Raw genomic sequence first — 19,533 nt, 5'->3', positions numbered from 1 at the left:
TCAATATATGATTCCCAAAACAACGACCAAAACCAATCCCAGGCCTGTAAAGGGAATGTTCAAGAACATAATGCATCAGGTCAACAAAAGAAAAGGAAGCAGGTGAGACAGTCTTGGGAGGAGGAGAAAAGTGATGGTTCTTTTGATCACACAGAAGATATGGAGGAGATGGCCATTGTGCTTGCTCGTCTTAATGATGATGACATATGCACTGAAGTTGAAGAACAAGAATCAATAAAAGAAACAAAAAATGGACTCTGAGAATGAACAGGCGGGATTGCTTTGCCAATCCGCCTAGAAAAAATGAGGATTATAACATGGAATTGTCGGAGATTAGGGAATGGCCCGACAATTCGTGGGCTTTTGGATGTCCGGAAGCAAGATAGGCATATCTGGACGATAATTAGGATCAATCTGTTGTGCATTCCATGTAACAAACTATGAATCTAATTTGTTAGCCTGATCGTTCTCATTGTAACCCTACCCCCTCTGCCTATATAAAGGAGGGTACGGATCTCGTGCTCAGGATCCAACTCATCTCATTCCAATCTACTATGTAGCTAGGAGCAACAGCCCTGTAATCGGGCATACGAATACACGAGTAGCAGACTAGGATTATACGCGCATCGCGGCCTGAACCAGTATAAATCCTTGTGTCTCGTGTGTTACCATCTGATTCCGTCTACGCGATCACTTTGCTAGGCATTGCCGGAGCTAATTCATCCAATAGAATGAAACCTGATACTAGATGCTAGGTGTGCTGGCGTTTTGATGAGGATGGTGGCCTTGTTTCTTAAAATGTAAGGCCGTTCGAAGTGGTGGGAGGAGAGAAACAGGATTAATGCTGGTGAGGCGCAACGTCCTAGCAGCGACATAGTGAAGGTTGTGCTCAGTTCTTCTGCAGAGCAACATGTTATTACTAGGGGCATATCTAGTTCAGTGGAGAAGACAGTTCCTGCATGGAAACCTCCCGACACGGGCTGGCTGAAGGTGAACATTGGTGGTGCTTTCAAAAATGAGAACAAAGATGGTGCTTGGGGTATCGTGGCAAGAGATGCAGCTGGGGATCTGGTGTTAGTAGGAGCCGGCAATGTAAGCCCCTTATGGCTGGCAGTGGAGGCCATTCAGGCGCATGGCATCTCCAGGATTCAAGTGGAGACGAATTCTAGTTTGTTGTGAGAAGCTCTGCAGTCTATGTTCCTCCGTGAGTTTCTTGATGTTCATTTTGATAGATAAGTAGAATATTGTTTATGTTCGGAATATTGTTTATGTTCCTCCGTGAGTTTCTTGATGTTCATTTTGCTAGATATATAGAATATTGTTTATGTTCCTCCGTGAGTTTCTTGATGTTCATTTTAATAGATATACTGTTTCTAATGTATCTCGATCTTGTAACTCATCTTTGCACGAGATTGCCAAACTTGGTCTAGCTTGGGAGTCAGGCCAGTCGAGGTTTTGGCTTGATGATTTCCCTATCTCTGTAATGAACGTTGTCGCTCGCGAATGCGCTGAGCTCTTGGAGACGAATATAAGGCCCTAGAGCCAAGTTTGAGATTCAAAAAAAAAAAAAAAAACCAAAACAGGCAGTCAGGTTTCTCTGTTTTAAAATCCCAGTGCAAACAATTCAATGTGCGAATGACATAACCAACAGAATGGCAACAAGCAGTATATAAGTTCTGGTGTCTTTAGTCTATGTTTGACCCTGCATGGTTTGCGATCAGCTACAGCAAGTTACAGAGCCAAACTGACTTACAATGGTGCAATTCCCACAAATGTTAGCCAAACTCAGACTTTTCCCAGCAATTCTCACAATGCAGCAGCTTCTTCACGAACCAGCAACGAGCCAGCCCAGCCAACCGAACAGGATCTTATTTGTTTTTGTGCAGCAAGAACCCTGGAGACTACCGACGAGCTAAAAACCTTTCCAGAAACAAAAAACTTTGAGAAGAAATATTGTGATCGAATCCAACCGATCAAGACAATTGCAACTGTGGTAAACAATTATTACCATAATCAATGGCCTCCATACAATCCGATAGTTGTACAGATAAAGTGACCATTCTCCTACTGGCAGGTTCACGCAGTTTGTAGACACCAAGCTGTAACAACAAAAGAAAATTTTCAAAACAAATAGCTTCATTCATGAATGCTTAGAAAAGATAGCATATACACATTATTCTAAACCGATGTTTTAAAGACAGTAAGGCAAGGCGAGAAGATGGTAAGGCGAGGCGAGGCGAGCGACCCCCTTCCAGCCGCCTAGGCGAATAAGGCGCTCGCCTAGGCGACGCCATACAAACTATTTAATATATAATGCAAATAAAATTCAGATGCCAATCCAATCTTTATAGCCAACATACGGACTAATATGCAGCTGAATCAGAGCACGAACACCCTCCAGCCTAATAAACAAATGCAAACAAAGCAGGGGACGGGGAAAAGGTCTGGGCGTCGAGGGTCGCCAAGCTTGGTGTCGTATGGCGTCTGCTTCGACGCCTTTAAAACACTGTCTCTAGACATTGAACACTGTTCAATATCATACTAACATTGAAGTTCAATATCATATTCCTTGCTGAGAGGACACTCTAAAGAAAAAATAGCGGAAACATAAGCTGTCCAGAGAAAAGATAGTATGTACATTTATGCTTGGAATCAAAAGTAAATATTGTATTGCTAATCAAAGAAATGGCTAGTAGTAGAAATCGCAATGTACCAATACAAGATAATATGCTAGCAAAAGAATAAATTAATTTGAGCATAACTCGCCAACAAGCTTACCTCAACATCTACTTCATCGTTCAGACCCTTACCCTCCTTAAATTGTTTCTCACAAATATCCAACAGTATACCTTCAAACTAAATAGGAAAAAAAATCTACATTAAAAAAAACAATTCACTAAAGTCTCGCAGTTATAAGGACAAATATTTTTATACCTCACTTGTAGTCGAAACAGACTCTCCTCGACAACTAAAGATAACATCACCAGTTCTAAAACCATTTCTCTCAGCAAGTGATTCGCTAGACACCTAAAGACGATTTACAAGCATTAGAACATAAATATTTTAGATTAAACAACAGTTTCACAAAACTAAAACAAAGAGGCATACCTTTCCAACAATGAGACCAACCTTGATTTTAAAATCACGGGATAACTGCTCGAGATGTGTTATGTCAAGAAATTGAACAGTCCTTAGCTTTAAACCAAGATGGGGTCGAGCAATTTTCCTATACCACATTATCACAACATTATTAAATTAAATACATATTCCGTAGACTGGTATAATACTACCAAATGGTCAATTGGTTACAAATTGTGAGACTTCGAAAAATAGTTGGAACTGAGTAGTAGATGACCTCTACATTAATTTGGCTTATTTTTTAGTCATTTAGGGAAATTAAAAATTAAAAGCAATGCACACCTAAATAAAGAATTAAGAGGTACTATAAAATACGTACTTGAAACTTTGCCACAATCGAAAACATCTGATGATAATGGAGCTAGGAATAAAGGCAAAGTTAGGTAAGGCATTCACGACCACCCCCACAACTTTCCGGTTGAAATCTGTCAATGATCCTCCAGTACTGGACTGCACAAAAGAATATACATTAAGTTACACTAAAGAAGCTTATTTATCTCTAGAGCAATAAGTCTCAACAACAACAACAAAGCCTTTAAGTGTCAAACAAATTGGGGTAGGCTAGAGTTAAAACCCAACAGAAGCAATCAAGGTTCAGGCACATGAATAGCTGTTTTCCAAGCACTCCTATCTAAGGCTAAGTCTTTGGATATATTCCATCCTTTCAAGTTTCCTTTTATTGCCTCTACCCAAGTCAACTTCAGTCTTCCTCTGCCTCTCTTCACGTTACTATCCTAGCTTAGGATTCCACTACGCACCGGTGCCTCTGGAGATCTCCGTTGGACATGTCCAAACCATCTCAACCGGTGTTGGACAAGCTTTTCTTCAATTTGTGCTACCCCTAATCTATCACGTATATCGTCGTTCCGAACTCGATCCCTTCTTGTATGACCGCAAATCCAACGCAACATACGCATTTCCGCGACACTTATCTGTTGAACATGTCGTCTTTTCGTAGGCCAACATTCTGCACCATACAACATAGCAGGTCTAATCGCCGTCCTATAAAACTTGCCTTTTAGCTTCTGTGGTACCCTTTTGTCACATAGGACACCAGATGCTTGGCGCCACTTCATCCACCCTGCTTTGATTCTATGGCTAATATCTTCATCAATATCCCTGTCTCTCTGTAGCATTGATCCTAAATATCGAAAGGTATCATTCCTAGGCACTACTTGACCTTCCAAACTAATATCTTCCTCCTCCCGAGTAGTAGTGCCGAAGTCACATCTCATATACTCAGTTTTAGTTCTACTGAGTCTAAAACCTTTGGACTCCAAAGTCTCCCGCTATAACTCCAGTTTCTGATTCAAAGTCTCAAAAACAGGAAAAAAAGAGAACCATGAATCGCTAAATGTACTTAATGTTTGTCACCATTTTTTTAAACAAAGAAATAAAAACTGCTAGTAGAAGATTTAGTAGTACCAAGGCTGATGCAAGATTTATTACATGTCTTTGAGTTGGCAGCAAGTTCATGCACTGTACTTATTTTCAATTCTACAGGGCCTGTCTTGCAATTATGGATTGGATGACCTACCATGTCTCATTATTTTTGAATTTTTTTTTTGTACAGTTTTTGTACCATCCTAGATTCTCGAAAATTGTTGTTTCAATATTTGCAGTTAGAATTGACACGCACAAATGTTTGTAATAACCTGGTCCAAACATTGGTTAGCTGGAACAAATGAGTGTGCATTGGGTGAGAGGTGGGGATCAACCCAATCCCCCCTTGATTTCTGCGGCTGATAAGTCGGTTGGTGCTGTTTTGTTGTGAGAGAAAAACACTGTACCATGGCTGATAAGCCGGGCTGATAAGTTCAAGCGAACAGGCTGCCTCAGTAATATGTATGGAGTGAAGAGGAGTGGATGAGATGCAGTGAAGAATTTCCACCGAGCGCACACTTCTTTCAGATTCCTGCTCAGCCACCTCTCTGCTATGCTCTCCCTCGCCAGTGCCGACGCCTCCGCCCGCGTCCCTCCACTTCCGGGTCTACGCCTCCACCTCTGCCCGCGGCTCCTTCCTCTGGTCTGTGCCTGGCCACCTCTCTCTGGGTCTCCCTCGTCAGCGCCCACACCTCCACCCCCACCAGCAGCTCCGCCCATGCCTACAGCTCTGCAAGCAGCTCCTCCACACCCTACACCTCTGCCCACAACTCCTCCTGTGCCTCCCCTGCCGGGACCCCTGCAGCTCCGCCCTCTCAGGGCCTCTGCAATCCTGCAGTGGCATCTCCCTCCACGACGCCTGGGGACGGACACCTCAAGCTGCAAGATGAGCCACCACTCTTACTCTGAAAGTTGGTGTCTGTGTCTACTACTCTATTGTTGTGTTACGACTATAATTTGTGGTGAATTTGCGCGGCTGTTGAGAGGATGCTCAACGCCGTGCAACTATTGAAGTCTATTTACCTGTAGATGAAGTTGTCTCAGGAGGGGCTAGGGGGTAATTCGGCCTCAGCATTGTCGGCTGCTCCAACTAAAGCATATCTAATCTCTAATAGCTAAGCCATAGCTGAATTGCCGCTAGATCTTGCTGCCATGGCTGAATATACTAAGAGGAAGGCAATATCATCAGATCTTGGATTAAACTATGGGTTTTAGCCAGACATAGGGCCAATGTATTTTTTGCAAAAAGATTGTCCCTTCAGGCATTAAAAGATTCAAGCAACACCTTACTGGGGGTATATACTGATGCAGAGAAATATCCTAGAGCCCCTGCAATAGTTAGGCATGAGAATGTATGCTTACTTGGTCTTAGTCAAAGACTCAGTTACCTATGGACACTGTGGTGGAGGCAGGAACAAAAGGTGAACATGGGGATGGTGTAACAGTTCAAGGTGGAGGTGGTGCTTCTGCTGCTGGTGAAAATGAACCAAGTGATGGGACAAATGAACAGGCTGCAAAGCAAGTTCCAAGTTCTGGGACAAAGTCAAAGCAAGCGAAAAAGATAGCTGAAGGATCAATCACTAACTTTGTGGTTTCTGCTCCACCAAAACCTCAAACAGAGAAGCATTCCAAGTCAGTGAGTTCTTTGCTTTGCAAGAATCCAGAAGTAGTTGCAGAAAGACATAAATCTAAGATGTCGCAGGCTCTTAAGTACTCCACAAAGACCAAGGAAGCAAAACGAATAGTAGATGATCATGTGGCTGAATTTTTTTTTATGAGAAAGCAATACCATTCAATGTCATTAACTCGAGAAGTTGGGAGATTTTGGTTGAATCCATTGGGCAAGTTCAAGATATTGATATTGTTAATGTGAGCAAGTTCTTTTTACTTTTAGCATTGCTGAATGCTGAAGTTTTCTTATTTTGTACACAATAACCTTAGTATGATCTGACATAATCATAGAACCATATCCCACCAGACCTTTTATAGATTTTACCGGCCCATTCGGTAGTGATTTATTGCACAGCCGGAACGGCTGCAGCTGCAAGCTTTTGTGCTGGTGTCTACAGTAGTTTGTTCCTTGGCTATTGCAGCTGCAGCAGCAGCACAGCCACGGCAAGGCTTACTGAACATTTACATTTGGACTGTACATATAATGCATATGGACTGACAGGTTTCATTTTTGTTTGAACACCACATATGACACAGGTAGAGCTTTCTAGAAACAATACACATCAGCTTATTCAATGGCTTAACTTCTTCTCTGTAACTTCCTTGCAGGCACCAAATAGAGGAGGCAAGCTGCCAGGTGACTTTTGTAGATGCACAACATTGGTGGAATGCAAATGAACAATGTTGAGGCATAAACGTGCATAGCACTGATGTTCAGATAGTTCAGAGTTTGCTCATAAATCTAAAACAAGCACTTTCTAGACTTCTTTTTCTTTTAAATCATGTGGGTGGTTTAATAACATGCGTTTGAGAAAATGTCAGAGTGCTCGAAAAATTATGATGCTCTTGTAGCAACGCACGGGCAACTGCTAGTCAAGTATTAAGTACATTCTTACCTCAGGAATTGAGCCACCAATGAATAGATAGTGATTCCTTTGGTGGTCACACGGATCCAATGCTAGTATCTTCGTCCGCCTACAAATCAATCCAAGATCTTTCTCCCTTGCTAACACACAAGCTTCACTACCAAACTCAAGCTCAGGTTCCAATGATGCAACTTGTAACTTTGAAGCTCCCATAACCTTAAAAAAGGCAACTTCATAATGTTTGCTGAAGTACAATAATGTCAGATCAGAAGTGGTTCCATCTAACAGGTGAGCAGTCACCTGAAAAAAAAAAGATGTAAGCAATTAAGCAAACAACGCTAGCCTAAGATTAGACATGTCAACATAAAGAACAACGGAATATCGACCAAAAATCCAAGAACTAACGGAATATCGACCAGATATCCAAGAACTTATTTACCTTGGCATTGGGAACGTAAACATTGTTATCCTCCCAATCATCTAATGATACCTTTGAGGCTATAATCTGAGATGAAGTGACAACAATAGCAGATTTATCGCTTTCATCCCACTCAAAGATAGTACCATTACAGCTATTGATCTCTTTGCCATCTGCAAATTAATACAAAGTAAAAAAAACTCAACTAATATAACAAAATATGGATTTGCATCTATTAATTAACAAACTAAATAAGAGAGACATTAGTAATACCATGAGAGGAAGAAAGACGCAGCACAGACTCGGCCACATCTAGAATTGCATTCTTCTGCTTCAGATTATCCCAATCAGTTATATTTCGGCCATAATTGCATTGTTTAAGTGTGGGTAGCTGTTGTTGCCGAGCTACACATATTACAAGAGCATGCATCAGAACCGTATATAAACTCGACAAAAAAACAATTAAATAGACATGTAGATGTAAAAGAACGAAAGAAAAATAACTGTTGGATTAGGTATAGGGAGAGAAAAAGAAGCTCACAAACCTAATTTCTTGTTGTACTTGTGAAGATCTTTGTGATAGGCATCCACAACCTCTTGGTCTGAGTTGTACTCATACACTATTTCCCCATTGCTAGTTGTTTTTTCCACGAGTAGAGACTTGGGGCGACGGAGTGGAGAGCTATAGTCAGAGGAATCGGTATCCTTCAAACCTGTGAAGCAAATTTGATTAGGAGTATATATCATGAATACCTTGTTCAAACTCTAAATAGCCAATTCATACAATATCTCAAAATTTGACTAAATTTATAAATTACTCATTGTTCTGACCCTATCCTTTAATTTATATAATTAATTAAATACGAATATACAATAAACAAATACAATGCGGATATCTATAACAAAAAATCCAAGAAAGTTTATTTGGGTGGCCAGGATGAATTCTGTCTTTAACTGATAAAAAACAGACAAATAGATTTCCGTCCAGGCTAAACCTATCTGGACGGCAGCACTGTTTTGGTGACTAATCCTAAACCCTATCTGGACAGCAGCACTGAATTGGTGACTAGTCCTAAACCCTATCTGGACAGCAGCACAGTTTTGGTGACTAGTCCTAAACCCTATCTGGACAACAGCACTGTTTTGGTGACAGTCCTAAACCACTAATACGATCATGATCATAACGAAACTAGAACCATTTGAATCATATTGATGAAAGCTAACACTTCCTTGTTGACGAAATACTAAACTATCAATTCCAAATCAAAAAGAGAAATTCATCAGTGTAACCAACCTTAACAACACGAATTTGAGAATAATTCGAAAAGTTTCACAAAATCCTAACCTTTACCATTATTCCTTTGAGGAGAGAGGGAAGGATCAGTGTTCTTCTCCAAAGAAGCAGGTGGGGGCGATGATTTGGCAGACGTCCTCCGACTCTTCGTCTTCCTCTTCTTCTTCTTCTTATTCTTATTCTTCTTCTTCTTCTCAGTTCCCTCAGTTCCCTCTTGCATGTCAGGCGGTGCATCGCGTTTCTTTGAGCGGACGGCAGTGGAAGCCGCTTCCGGAGCGTCTCCGGAACTAGTAGGGATGGCGATCCCCGTACCATTCTTCCTTGCCTCACTATCGCTTTCTCCATCCAGATCCATCGTCGCCGCGGCCTACACCAGCGCGAAGGCGAGGCGGAGTGCAGGCGCGACGGTGGAGTGCAGGCACGACGGCGCGAGGCGGAGGCGGACCACGGGCTGCGCGGCCGCGGCGAAGAGGAAAGGGTGCGGGGGGACCGACGCGACTGGAGAGGAGTAGGAAAGGGCGCCGGCCGAGAGCGGCCGAGCAGCGCGCGGAGGTCGTCCTGGCGGCGATGGAGATCGGGATGGGAAGGAGAGGAAGAGGAGGAGCGGTGTGCGGTTCGGACGAGGGGACGGGGAGAGAGCAATTTAGAAGAAAGAGGAGAAGAAAGAGAGGAGGCGACCGTCTCGACGCCTAAATACGACACCTATAGAAAAAGATTATGCACCCACGCGAGCCCATCCGGAAGGGAGGACAACCGCACGGCCGAGGACGTCGAGCTGCCTACCTCGCCCGCGCCACGGCCTCCCACACTAAAGATGGCGACGGGGAATTCCCCGTCGGATGCCTCCCCATCCCCGTCCCCGCGGGGAGATAAATTCCCCGTCCCCGTCCCCACCAAAGCTAACGGGGAAGCTTTCTTCCCCATCCCCGTCCCCGCATGGGGGAAAATCCCCGTCGGGGATCTCCGCCCCGCATTAGTTTATCATCATATCATCACCATTCACATAAGGTATTGATATGAAATTAGAGTACAACACGAATTACAATCCAGAAATAGCAATCAAGAAAATAGAAATAGCCAAATAGCAAGATATTGAGTAGGGAGTAGGGACGTGGAGGACAAATCCATGGACCACGGCGGTGGTGATAAGTCTTGATCTGAAGCTCCAGTACTAAACGGGGCGGGGAAGCGGATATCGGGTACGGGGATTGATCCCCCATCCCCGTCCCCGCCAGACCCGACGGAGGGGAATTTTTCCCCGTTTAGATCCCCGTGGGGATCAATTTGACCCCATCCCCGTCCCCTAATAGGGGAATTCCCCACGGGGAATCGGGGATCGGGGCCCTGTTGCCATCTTTATCCCACACAGGTGCCTCCACCTCGTGGAAGTAGGCGGTGCACGGGTACGTCGTGCTGGCGTTGTTGACGAGAACGCCCACGTCGCGGCCCTCCACGACGACCGCCACCCTCGCCACCCTGCGCCGCGCGTCGTCCCCGGTGACGGCGAGGTCGAACGCCACGCTCCGCACCTTGCACGATGGCGACGGCGCGGCGGCCAAGACCTCCTTCGCTACCAACGCCGACACGACCTCATCGGTGACGGTGTCCACGGGGAACACGGCACCGGCGGTGTAACACCCCTGGTGTTACGATCTTGTTTAACACCGTGATTTAGGCCTAAGAAAAAATTTCGAATCAAGTTTTCTCGGGTTTTAATTTAAAACGTACTTGAGGCGATAAGCGAATCCTGTGTGATTTAGTTTCGTGGACTCGAATCAACGCTAAGTCAAATTACTCAGTACGTAAAGATATTTAGGAATGTCGAACGACGATTCTAGCGAACGGTTCGTTCTATTAGATTAAGCATGAAAAGCAATGTTTATAAATAAAATAAAATCCATTAATAAATAGAACGATATACATATATACATAGCTTTTGAATCAAATTTAAATTCGAGCTTTGCTGAAATTTTCCTGTGCCTAGACGTTGTAAATTATCTAAATTAGTAAACCGTTAAATATATATATATATATACACACACACGTTACGATGGTACTCTAAAACAAAGAATTAGAAGAAAGGGCAAACATATACTTTGTAGCGATTGACTGTACAAGTTGACCGACTGCTCCTCGATATTTCTTTTCTCCGCTCGTCTGCTTGGTGGTTACTGCTGCCGTACTGGACGTTGCTTCCTCGCGACCTCGCGCGCGTGGGCCTGTCGGTCTGGCTGCGCTGGCTGCTTGCTTCGATTTGATGCATCGCGCAGTCCTTCCTTGTTTGTTCGCCTGCTGCGCCACGTGCTCGTGGTCGCTGCCGGTCGGTCTGCTCCGCTCACAGCTGGCGAGCTCGCTCTCAGCTCCTTCGCGTGCTCGATCGAACCTTTGGTTTTCCTCCTGTTCTATTTCTGCGTCCGCGGTCTTGTCTTGCCTTGCTTGTCTCGAATTCAACCTTTTTCATCCCCGCGGTGCACGCCTTGCTCGTGCAGATAGCGCTGCCTCCCTCGCGAGCGCGCGTCGCGCCCCCGGCCCATGCTGGTCTGCTGTCGCAGCACGCGCCTTGGCCGCGCCTGCCGTGCTCTGCCTGGTGTCCGCACCACCATCGCGCCCCGCGCCCGCCATCGCCCGGCCACCGCACGTGAGCGCGCGCGTGTCTCCGTCTTTGATGATATTCTTAGGAGCTATATAATTAATTTGGGATACTTAATATGGTAAAAATATAAATTTATAGGAATTATTGTTATAAATCGGTGATAGTGTTGAATCTGAAATTTTTATAGTAGGCCCTTAGCAATATTAGGTACTCATGGTAATTTTTGTAGCTCCAGAATAATTAGTTTGCTAGGTAGCTAATAATGCTCTGTCTCAAATAATGGTTAAATCGATAAAACGAAATAAAGAAACACATTGAGTTTATATAACTAAAATAATCGTTGGGAAATAACGTCTTATTCGACAACATGGATATATAGCCTAAATACGATCGTCGTTAGAGCTATCTCGTTAGCTTGTGAGGTGTGATCGGATTTTTAAGCATTTCGGCTGTCGTTGATTATTTACATATATGCATTTGCATCAATGCATATCATATAGGTACGATGATGGATCAACGGATCAATTGAAGGATGCTTGTGAATCCGAAGATGGTGTAATGGTATTCTCTCTAGGAGATGATACAATAGGCTTTCTATCCATATGATGGTGTAGGATTTGAAGATGCAGATACTAACTTCTTAATATATATCTTATCTAGGTAAGCCCTGGTGCATAACCCCTACTTTTCTGCAGTTCAAATTATATTTGTGCATTAAGTTTTAAGGAGTTGAATGAAACCCACTTGCATATATATATCTTTATCCTATGAGTCTTACTAGCATCATAGGATCGTGTAGAATGCTATGCTACAGGACTCCGGTAGAAGTCGAGTGATTGCCTATCACTCGCGAGAGATAGAAAATATATTACTGTATTATTATCACTTAGAAAATATAAATGGTGGAAAGAAAATGGTGACCGGACAGGGATATGGTTTGGGTATTGGTGGGTGTAAGAGGTTGTGTCGCCGTGGACGCGGGGCATAGCTTGGTTACACTGTTTTTCCTGTCTGGTCGGTTAAGGACCGATCGTTGTATAAGCCATCGAGGCAAGTCACAGACTTATTATCCCGAGCACATACTTAGGTATGGGCGCTTGGAAGACTTGTCGCTCTCTTATTGTGGATCCGGCTCTTTCTGGACCGACTGTCAAGGTTTTATTTTGGTAGAGGAGGTCTTTGTACTGTACTGAGTCCGAGACTCAGGGGCGGGGGCTTGGAGTCCCAGTTTGGATGAGGACCTAGACAGCCGGGACAGGAGAGTGATGGGTTGGTCCTGCTTATGCCTTGGGTACAAGCGGGGCGTGTGTTTTCGGGGTACCCAGCTGGGGGCATTGATTCGCGAATCGCTGGACAATCCGATACAGCTTGTTTCGTGCCTAGCACCGTAGTAAGAACTGAAGATAAAAGATGGAAGATAGAAAAAGGAAATCTGATTGCTTACCACCTGCTTGAAAGTAGCACAGGTGCTTACATAGAATGGTTAGTTAATAAATCAATGCGGCTATTAATAAAAATCGAATATAAGGACGCATGCTTAGTAACGCTTCCTGCAAATGCAATAAACCCACAAGCCAGATAGCCTTGCATATCCTTGGAGTCTTTTCTTTCCTCCTGTCGGGTAAGTCTTGCTGAGTACAATTGAGTACTCAGGGTTTTATTCCTCCTGTTGCAGGTGACAGATGGATGCTAAGGCTGACCATTGTGTGTGGATACCTCCTGGTGGACTCAGCGAGGATTTTCTTACGCTGCGATCGTAGTTTTTATTTGTAACTCTTACAAATGTTTTTATAAAAGAAAGTTTTATAATATGTTGTCCTAGTTATTTACCAATGCTTTATCATGTCATAAATAGATGTTTAATTCCGCTGTAACTCTGTTCACATGCTTATATTCCGCTGTTCACTTAAATTGTTTATAAACTCTGATAAGATAATTACATTCCGCTATTATACAATAACTATTATACTCTGATGTTGTATTAAAAGTGATGTAAGAAATGGTTAAGAATATTGTAAGCTTTATTCTTTTATTTGTGATCCTGATGGCAAAAATGAGAATTTTCGGGTTCTCCCCTGGGGTGTGTCCAACAGAACCGAATAATTTAGTGTTCTCCCTTGGGTGCTTAGTGTCTAATGGAAGACGAGCACTCCTGGAAGACATTAGATTAGGCGGTTCTGCCACAGGCGGCGGAGTCCAAGCCATCAAGGCCGCTCCCCACCTCCACCAGCTCGTCGCAGTAGCCGATGAGACCGAGTGCGTTGCTCCTATCCTCCTCGCAGAGCAGCATGGAGGAAGCACCGAGACAGACGATTCCCATCCTCAATCAATCAAAATCGTAGCAAACAGCGGCCTCCTACTGCTAAAGTAGTAGAAGAACTAGTAGTACTACTTGGTACTGGAAGAACTCATCTCCTTGGGTACTAATGTGAAGTAGAGGGGGAGAGCAGAAGGGAAGAGGCAGACCAGAGGGGAAGGGATGGAGCAGGGCAGAGCACGGCGACGGCGGCAGCCTCGACGCTCAGCTCCGGCGGTGCTTCGACGCAGCGGCTTTGGGCGGAGCTGGCCTGGTAGCAGTGGGCGACGGGCCGACTGCGGTTTCGTCTCTAGCAGGCCAAGACGGAGCTCCGGTGCGGGCGCCTGTGGCTAGAGCAGTGCATCTCCGAGCAAAGCACGACGGCGGACGACGTCGGCGGCGCTTGGCCCGGTTCGACGAGTGCACGCGCGAGCTTGAGCTCGAGTTCCCCGGCGGCGGCAGCGGCCCAATGCTACGCCAGCTCAGCTTGTGCTGCGCGGCGAGCAGTGGGCCGAGGTGGTGCTCCCAGGCGGCGGCCGTGTGTGCCGAGAGGGAAGGGAAGCTCGGCCATTCCTTGCTTCCGTGGGCGAGCTCCACCGTCGGAGATTTGCGTAGCGAGGAGAGAGGCGACATTTTTTTGTGTTTCCATCAGCCTGGTACCCAGAATGCGTCTTGTGGTTGGGTCATCCGTCGGAGCCGGTATCTGATAGGCAAATCACTGTGTACGATTTATTTTTGTTTGAGTAGCTCTGTTGGAGTCCGTCTTAGGGACTTTTTATTTTAGGTCCCGTTTAATCCTTCCAAAACTTTACGTCCTATCACATCGTTGGATGTTTGACATATACATAGAGTATTAAATATAGACTAAAAAATTAACTAATTACACAAATTATTACTAATTTGACGAATTTTTTATACCTAATTACTTCATGATTTTACAACGGAGTGCTACAGTAATATATGCTAATGACGGATTAATTAGTCAATAAATTCGTCTCGCGGTCTACTAGCGAGTTCTATAATTTGTTTTTTTATTAGCGAACACCCCATACGACATCCCATGTGACAACCGATATGACACCCCAAACTTTACACCCATGGAACTAAACATCCCCTTGTCTACTAGTAAAGTTGTCTATGCCTTGCAATGGGAGAAAAAATGCCCTTTTCGCTTGGCTTATAAGCCGTGCTTTTTCAGCCAACGAATAGTATTTTTCTCTCATAATAAATCAGCCAACAATACTTTCAGCCATGGCTTATCAGCCAAACGAACCGGACAAAAATCTATAAAATATTTGCGAAAACAAGGACCGAAATGATACATATCTATTTATCTTTTGCTCTTTCCATAAAATTTCAAAGCTAATTTTTATTATGAATATAACATCCATAGTACTCACTCCGTCCATAAAAATATATAATCCTGTAATTTTGAATCTTGTCCTTAAATTCATGTGAATCTAGGATGGAGATCTGCTTTAGGTGGGACCCACTAATTAAAAAACAGACTCCGTACATGCAATTGGAAAGTGAGGCCACCCGTCCTACGGTCCTACCACCATAGGGGTGAAAACGGTCGAGAAAATATCTTAATCATTTCCGCTACTGTATTTTTTTTTGTCGAGAACGGAAACGAAAACGGGAAGGCCGGATGGGAAAATAAAACCGGTATTACGGGATATCGGGAACAGAATATTTCGAACGGGAACGTCTCGACTACAATCGGGAAGCGGTAACACAAAACGGGAACATCAATATATGTAACCACTTAAAACAATGAACTCGATGCAACAATAGCAACCATATGCAACAACAAGCTAACTGGGAAAAAAATAGTTCACAATTCACAGTAAGCCAACATGCAACAGTTCAAATAAAAAAAAAATAGTACATGTGAACAGGCAAACCAACAAGCAACAGCAAGCGGCCACAAGCCCACAACCAGTCAACCTAAGTCTCTAGCCAACAGCCACAAGCCCACAACCAGTCAACCACAAGGCTCCGACCAGCAGCCACAAGCCCACAACAGGCAAGCCAACAGGCTGCATCAATCAGTGATTCAAGCATTCAATGGGCCGGCGCAGGAATTCGGGAATATCGTCGGGAATTTTCTTGCCCAAATACAGAAATCGTGAATACGATCGGGAAAATCCCTTAACTGATTCCGTTCCCGTTCCTGCCTAAAATACGGTGTTGATTTTCCGTTTCCTGTTTTTGCTATAAAAATGATACGCAATCGGTTAATGCGGTATACCATGTCGGTCGAAACGGGAATTTTCCGTCCCGTTTTCATCCATAATCATCCACCCGTCCTTCTCCCAGCCTCCCGCACGAAAAAGAAAAAGGAAAAAGAAAAAACACCGCATCCGAAGACTCGCGATGCGCTCGCTCCACCCCTACCGCTCCTCTAATCCAGATCCAAACATCCATGACCCCAGGCTCCTCCCCATTCGGGCTCTTGCCCTTGCTTGTCTGCATCTCCTTCCCCATCCCGCTCTCTTCCCCGCTCGTGCCTGGTGGCGGTAGGCCCACAACCCGTTGCTGCAAGATGCGCCGCCGCATTAGTTGGATGAAGGGAGGCGCGAAGCTGTGCAGTAACGGTGCCGATGGTCGGAAGCTGAACCGCGGCGACGACAGACGCCCGCCCCCGCAAGATCCGGTGTGCGGACGCCCGTCCCTGCAAGATCCGGCGTGCGGACGCCCGTCCCTGCAAGATCTAGGTGGACGCGAACAAGGCTACGAGCCTGCAAGTGGCCAAGGCTGGTTCTGCGGCGACCGAGTTGGCCACGGACGCGGCTGCGAATGGCGTGCAGCTGGCATCTGAGGGGTCCTTGCCAACATGGATCCACTCTTCCACGACGAATTTGTCAGCATGTACAAGATCCTGGTACCTATCTTCTTCAAACTGTAGTGTACCTCTTGTTGGTTTATGTATGCTGATGAAATGCTTTTGATGTCGGATAGTGCTTTTTGATATGGCATCGTGCAGCGTGCACCCACGTGCCATGTGAACTAATGATTTTAGGTGCGATGTGAACTAATAACGTTGTTAGGTTGGATGTTTTGACAAAATGATGTGTGCTTTTGATTTCGACAAGCAGAAATATGTGTAGTAGTGCTAATTCACTTGTCGTAGATATAATGGGTAACATGCAGTTTACTTCAACATCAAGAGACTGAGATTTTCATAGCAATGAAATGACGGCTTCGTTTCGCTCATGGACTATAGGGAATAAAGTAGCTGCAACTATTGACAGATTACTGCAATGCAACATCTCTTGTAATGTGAGGAAAACATTTCTCAGATCATTTACATCATAATTCTGAAATTCATTCTCGACTTTTGCAATCAATTCATCCAAATTTCTAGAGGTTATTGTATCTGTCTTCGACTGAAGAGAAGCAAAAAATCCTAGATCTAAGACATTCATATCAGGGGAATTAGGAGGTTGGTTGATGAGGCGGATGTCAAACCCAGTTTGGGCTGCTGCTCTTGCAAAGTCTTTGTCATCAACCGGGACATGAGTTCTCCTTGCATTATCCTGTTGAATATAAATCGTTCTCCTTTTATCTTCTCGAGGCCATCGAGTTTTGATGGCCCGTAGGGCTTTACTAATCAGGTACGATCTTATAGTATCCCTATAAACCGTCATGGTCTTGGTGATGAGTGTCCCCTTTGGTTTGTTACCACTTGTCCTTTTAGCGGGTTCCTGCGCATAGTGGCACACAAGTTACCTTTGCGAACACATAACATAAACTAATTCATATGAAGCATGTAGGTTCAGCTACCTTTCTTATAAAAGGCCAGATGCCTATCTTGCCATCGAATGTGCAAATACCTTCATCGTCGTACTGAGGCTTAGCACTGCAGTTAAGAACATCACCTTTCCAATGCCATTCTTGTTGCGGACAGTCCTGTGTGGCTCGTCCTCGTCTGGATGCAAGTAATAGGTCATATCCTTTTTTGTGGCGTTGTACCACTTCTCATCCAGGTGGATGATGTTGTCCATTTCAATAAACTTTGGTTCAGTATGCAATGTACTTCTATCTAGCATTGAAACACACCACCGCAATCTTTCCTTTTTGTTCGCTTCTGTTAAATATGGCTTGATTGTGTTAGTGTCGTCTTAAGAGTCGTTGTTTGAACAGCCTATGTAATGTGCTTTTGTTTAAACCTAGAGCTTGAGCTAGAGATCTTATAGTTGACCTTCTGCGCAGTGGAATTGTTGGAACTTGTGATAGGTCAACTTTAACCTTTTTCTGGACAGAATTCTTGGGCTTCCTAGAACCGATATCAACTGGTTTTCCAATATCACGGCATTGCTTTGCACGCTTCCAAATCCGCCACACCGCTGATCGATGGACATTGAACAATTCAGCAACCTTATTTGTACTGTTTTTCCTTAGTTTACCGTTGACACTTCTCTCAAGCAAAGCTTCATATATTTGTTGTCTTTGTGTTGGAGTAAGATCTTTTGACCTGGTGCGAACATTTGCAGCTGCATGTCCATCTTCGGTGGTTGAGCCATCCGCGGCCTGTTGGTTGAAGACACTGTCCACTTCGTCCATGTAAACGCCATACATTTGCATGTCCTCCTCCATGGCCTCAAAGAAGGAATCATTGACTACAAAGTAAATCCCAAGGTCAGTGAATCAAATTATGTGTGCATAATTATGAAAAGCATAGAATAATAGCATAGGTTAGTGATCATACTGTCTTGCATTTCTTCATATTGGGCAGAAGCTTGTAAATTGAGATCAAAATAATTTTGTTCTGTAAGAACAGCAAAGGTGATGAAGGGCGGGCCTGGTGCAAGCGGTAGAGTCTTACCTCTTGTGACCGGAAGGTCCCGGGTTCGAGTCGCGGTCTCCTCGCATTGCACAGGCGAGGGTAAGGCTTGCCACTGACACCCTTCCCCAGACCCCGCATAGAGCGGGAGCTCTCTGCACTGGGTACGCCCTTAGGAACAGCAAAGGTGACATCTCCATCTGCTTGGCAGTCATCATCAGTAGGTGGCACATTGAGGTCTAGTTTGGCCTGCGCTCCCACATTTGGTTGATGATCTTCATCATCAGCATGCAAGGAAGCAAGGTCAGCACAGTTGCATATGTCAAATTTGATTCTTGCACTCATACTACTTGCGGAGATGAAGTTATGAAACATCTTACCAGAATTATTCCCTTGTTGCCCTCCTGCAAGCTGGTTTTGCTGTGCTTCATGAATTTGTATGGGTTCTTCCGCATTTCGTGGTTCCTCATTCAAGTCTGGTAAGGCACCATGGATTTGGAAGGCTTCTTTATCTGGCGGCTCATTGAGGTCTGGTAAGGCCTCTCCTTGATCTGGTGGTTGTGTGTTCAGATCAAAACCCATAGTCTGGCACTCATGGAAGATGAGAAGAATGTACAGCGTGGAGGAAGTGGCAGCAGAGGGGAGGCACGGTGAGGAAGGAGGAAACAGGATGAGGAAATGGAAGCAACAACTAGTGTAACATGTGTTCTCCTGTGTAAGCTGTTTATATAGGCTGTCAAATTGGTGGCAAAATGAAATTTGTAATGTGTGGTCAGTATTACTCCCCGCCAAAACGGTGTGCCTGTGTGCCTGTTTTGCCTCCATGTATTTAATAAATGTACTTGTATTAGTCTGAGATAGGAGTGCTTGGAAAACAGCTATTCACGTGTCTAACCTTTGCTTCTGCTGGGTTTTAACTCTAGTCTACCTCAACTTGTTTGGGACTTAAATGCTTTGTTATTGTTGTTGTTGTTGTACTTGTATGGCTGGTATTGCCTGCACTTCAGTGAACATTCTCGATTGGTCGTTTGCCTTTGAGTTCTGGCGCTTGTAGAGAAGGATAGGTAGGGTTATGTGTGTAATTT

General features: G+C 44.4%; 1 protein-coding gene and 1 pseudogene across 4 annotated transcripts; one reads left to right on the top strand and one right to left on the bottom strand.

The window, feature by feature from the left end:
- Window positions 1-1,670: 1,670 nt before the first annotated feature.
- On the bottom strand, window positions 1,671-9,210 carry LOC136478506 (uncharacterized). Of its 4 annotated transcripts, none has more exons than XM_066476982.1 (11): window positions 8,822-9,210; window positions 8,022-8,189; window positions 7,750-7,881; window positions 7,498-7,649; window positions 7,089-7,358; window positions 3,458-3,588; window positions 3,109-3,226; window positions 2,935-3,027; window positions 2,779-2,856; window positions 2,009-2,099; window positions 1,671-1,938 (listed from the first exon to the last, which is right to left on the bottom strand). In XM_066476982.1, the coding sequence occupies exons 1-11, from the start codon at window positions 9,123-9,125 to the stop codon at window positions 1,913-1,915; spliced, it is 1,563 nt and encodes a 520-aa protein (XP_066333079.1). In that variant the 5' UTR covers window positions 9,126-9,210; the 3' UTR covers window positions 1,671-1,912. The 4 variants fall into 4 exon arrangements, with proteins under 4 accessions (XP_066333079.1, XP_066333082.1, XP_066333081.1 ...); XM_066476985.1 differs by having other exon boundaries at window positions 1,671-1,920; XM_066476984.1 differs by having other exon boundaries at window positions 1,671-1,912.
- An 8,808-nt stretch (window positions 9,211-18,018) lies between these two features.
- LOC136470793 (uncharacterized) lies at window positions 18,019-19,299 on the top strand (annotated as a pseudogene).
- Window positions 19,300-19,533: the final 234 nt, after the last annotated feature.

This window comes from Miscanthus floridulus, chromosome 8 (assembly GCF_019320115.1).
Source record: "Miscanthus floridulus cultivar M001 chromosome 8, ASM1932011v1, whole genome shotgun sequence".
Classification (NCBI taxonomy): domain Eukaryota; kingdom Viridiplantae; phylum Streptophyta; class Magnoliopsida; order Poales; family Poaceae; genus Miscanthus; species Miscanthus floridulus.
Note: the sequence above shows the minus strand (reverse complement) of the source record. Positions and strands in the feature narration are given on the sequence as shown.

Bases quoted from the DNA above. Each gene is read 5' to 3' on its own strand.
- LOC136478506 (XM_066476982.1), bottom strand. From the start codon at position 9,125: ATGGATCTGGATGGAGAAAGCGATAGTGAGGCAAGGAAGAATGGTACG. The intron at 8,190-8,821 runs GTTAGGATTTTG...TTTGCTTCACAG, and splicing joins TCAAAGGAATAATGGTAAAG to GTTTGAAGGATACCGATTCC. The intron at 3,028-3,108 runs GTATGCCTCTTT...AATCGTCTTTAG, and splicing joins TTGGTCTCATTGTTGGAAAG to GTGTCTAGCGAATCACTTGC.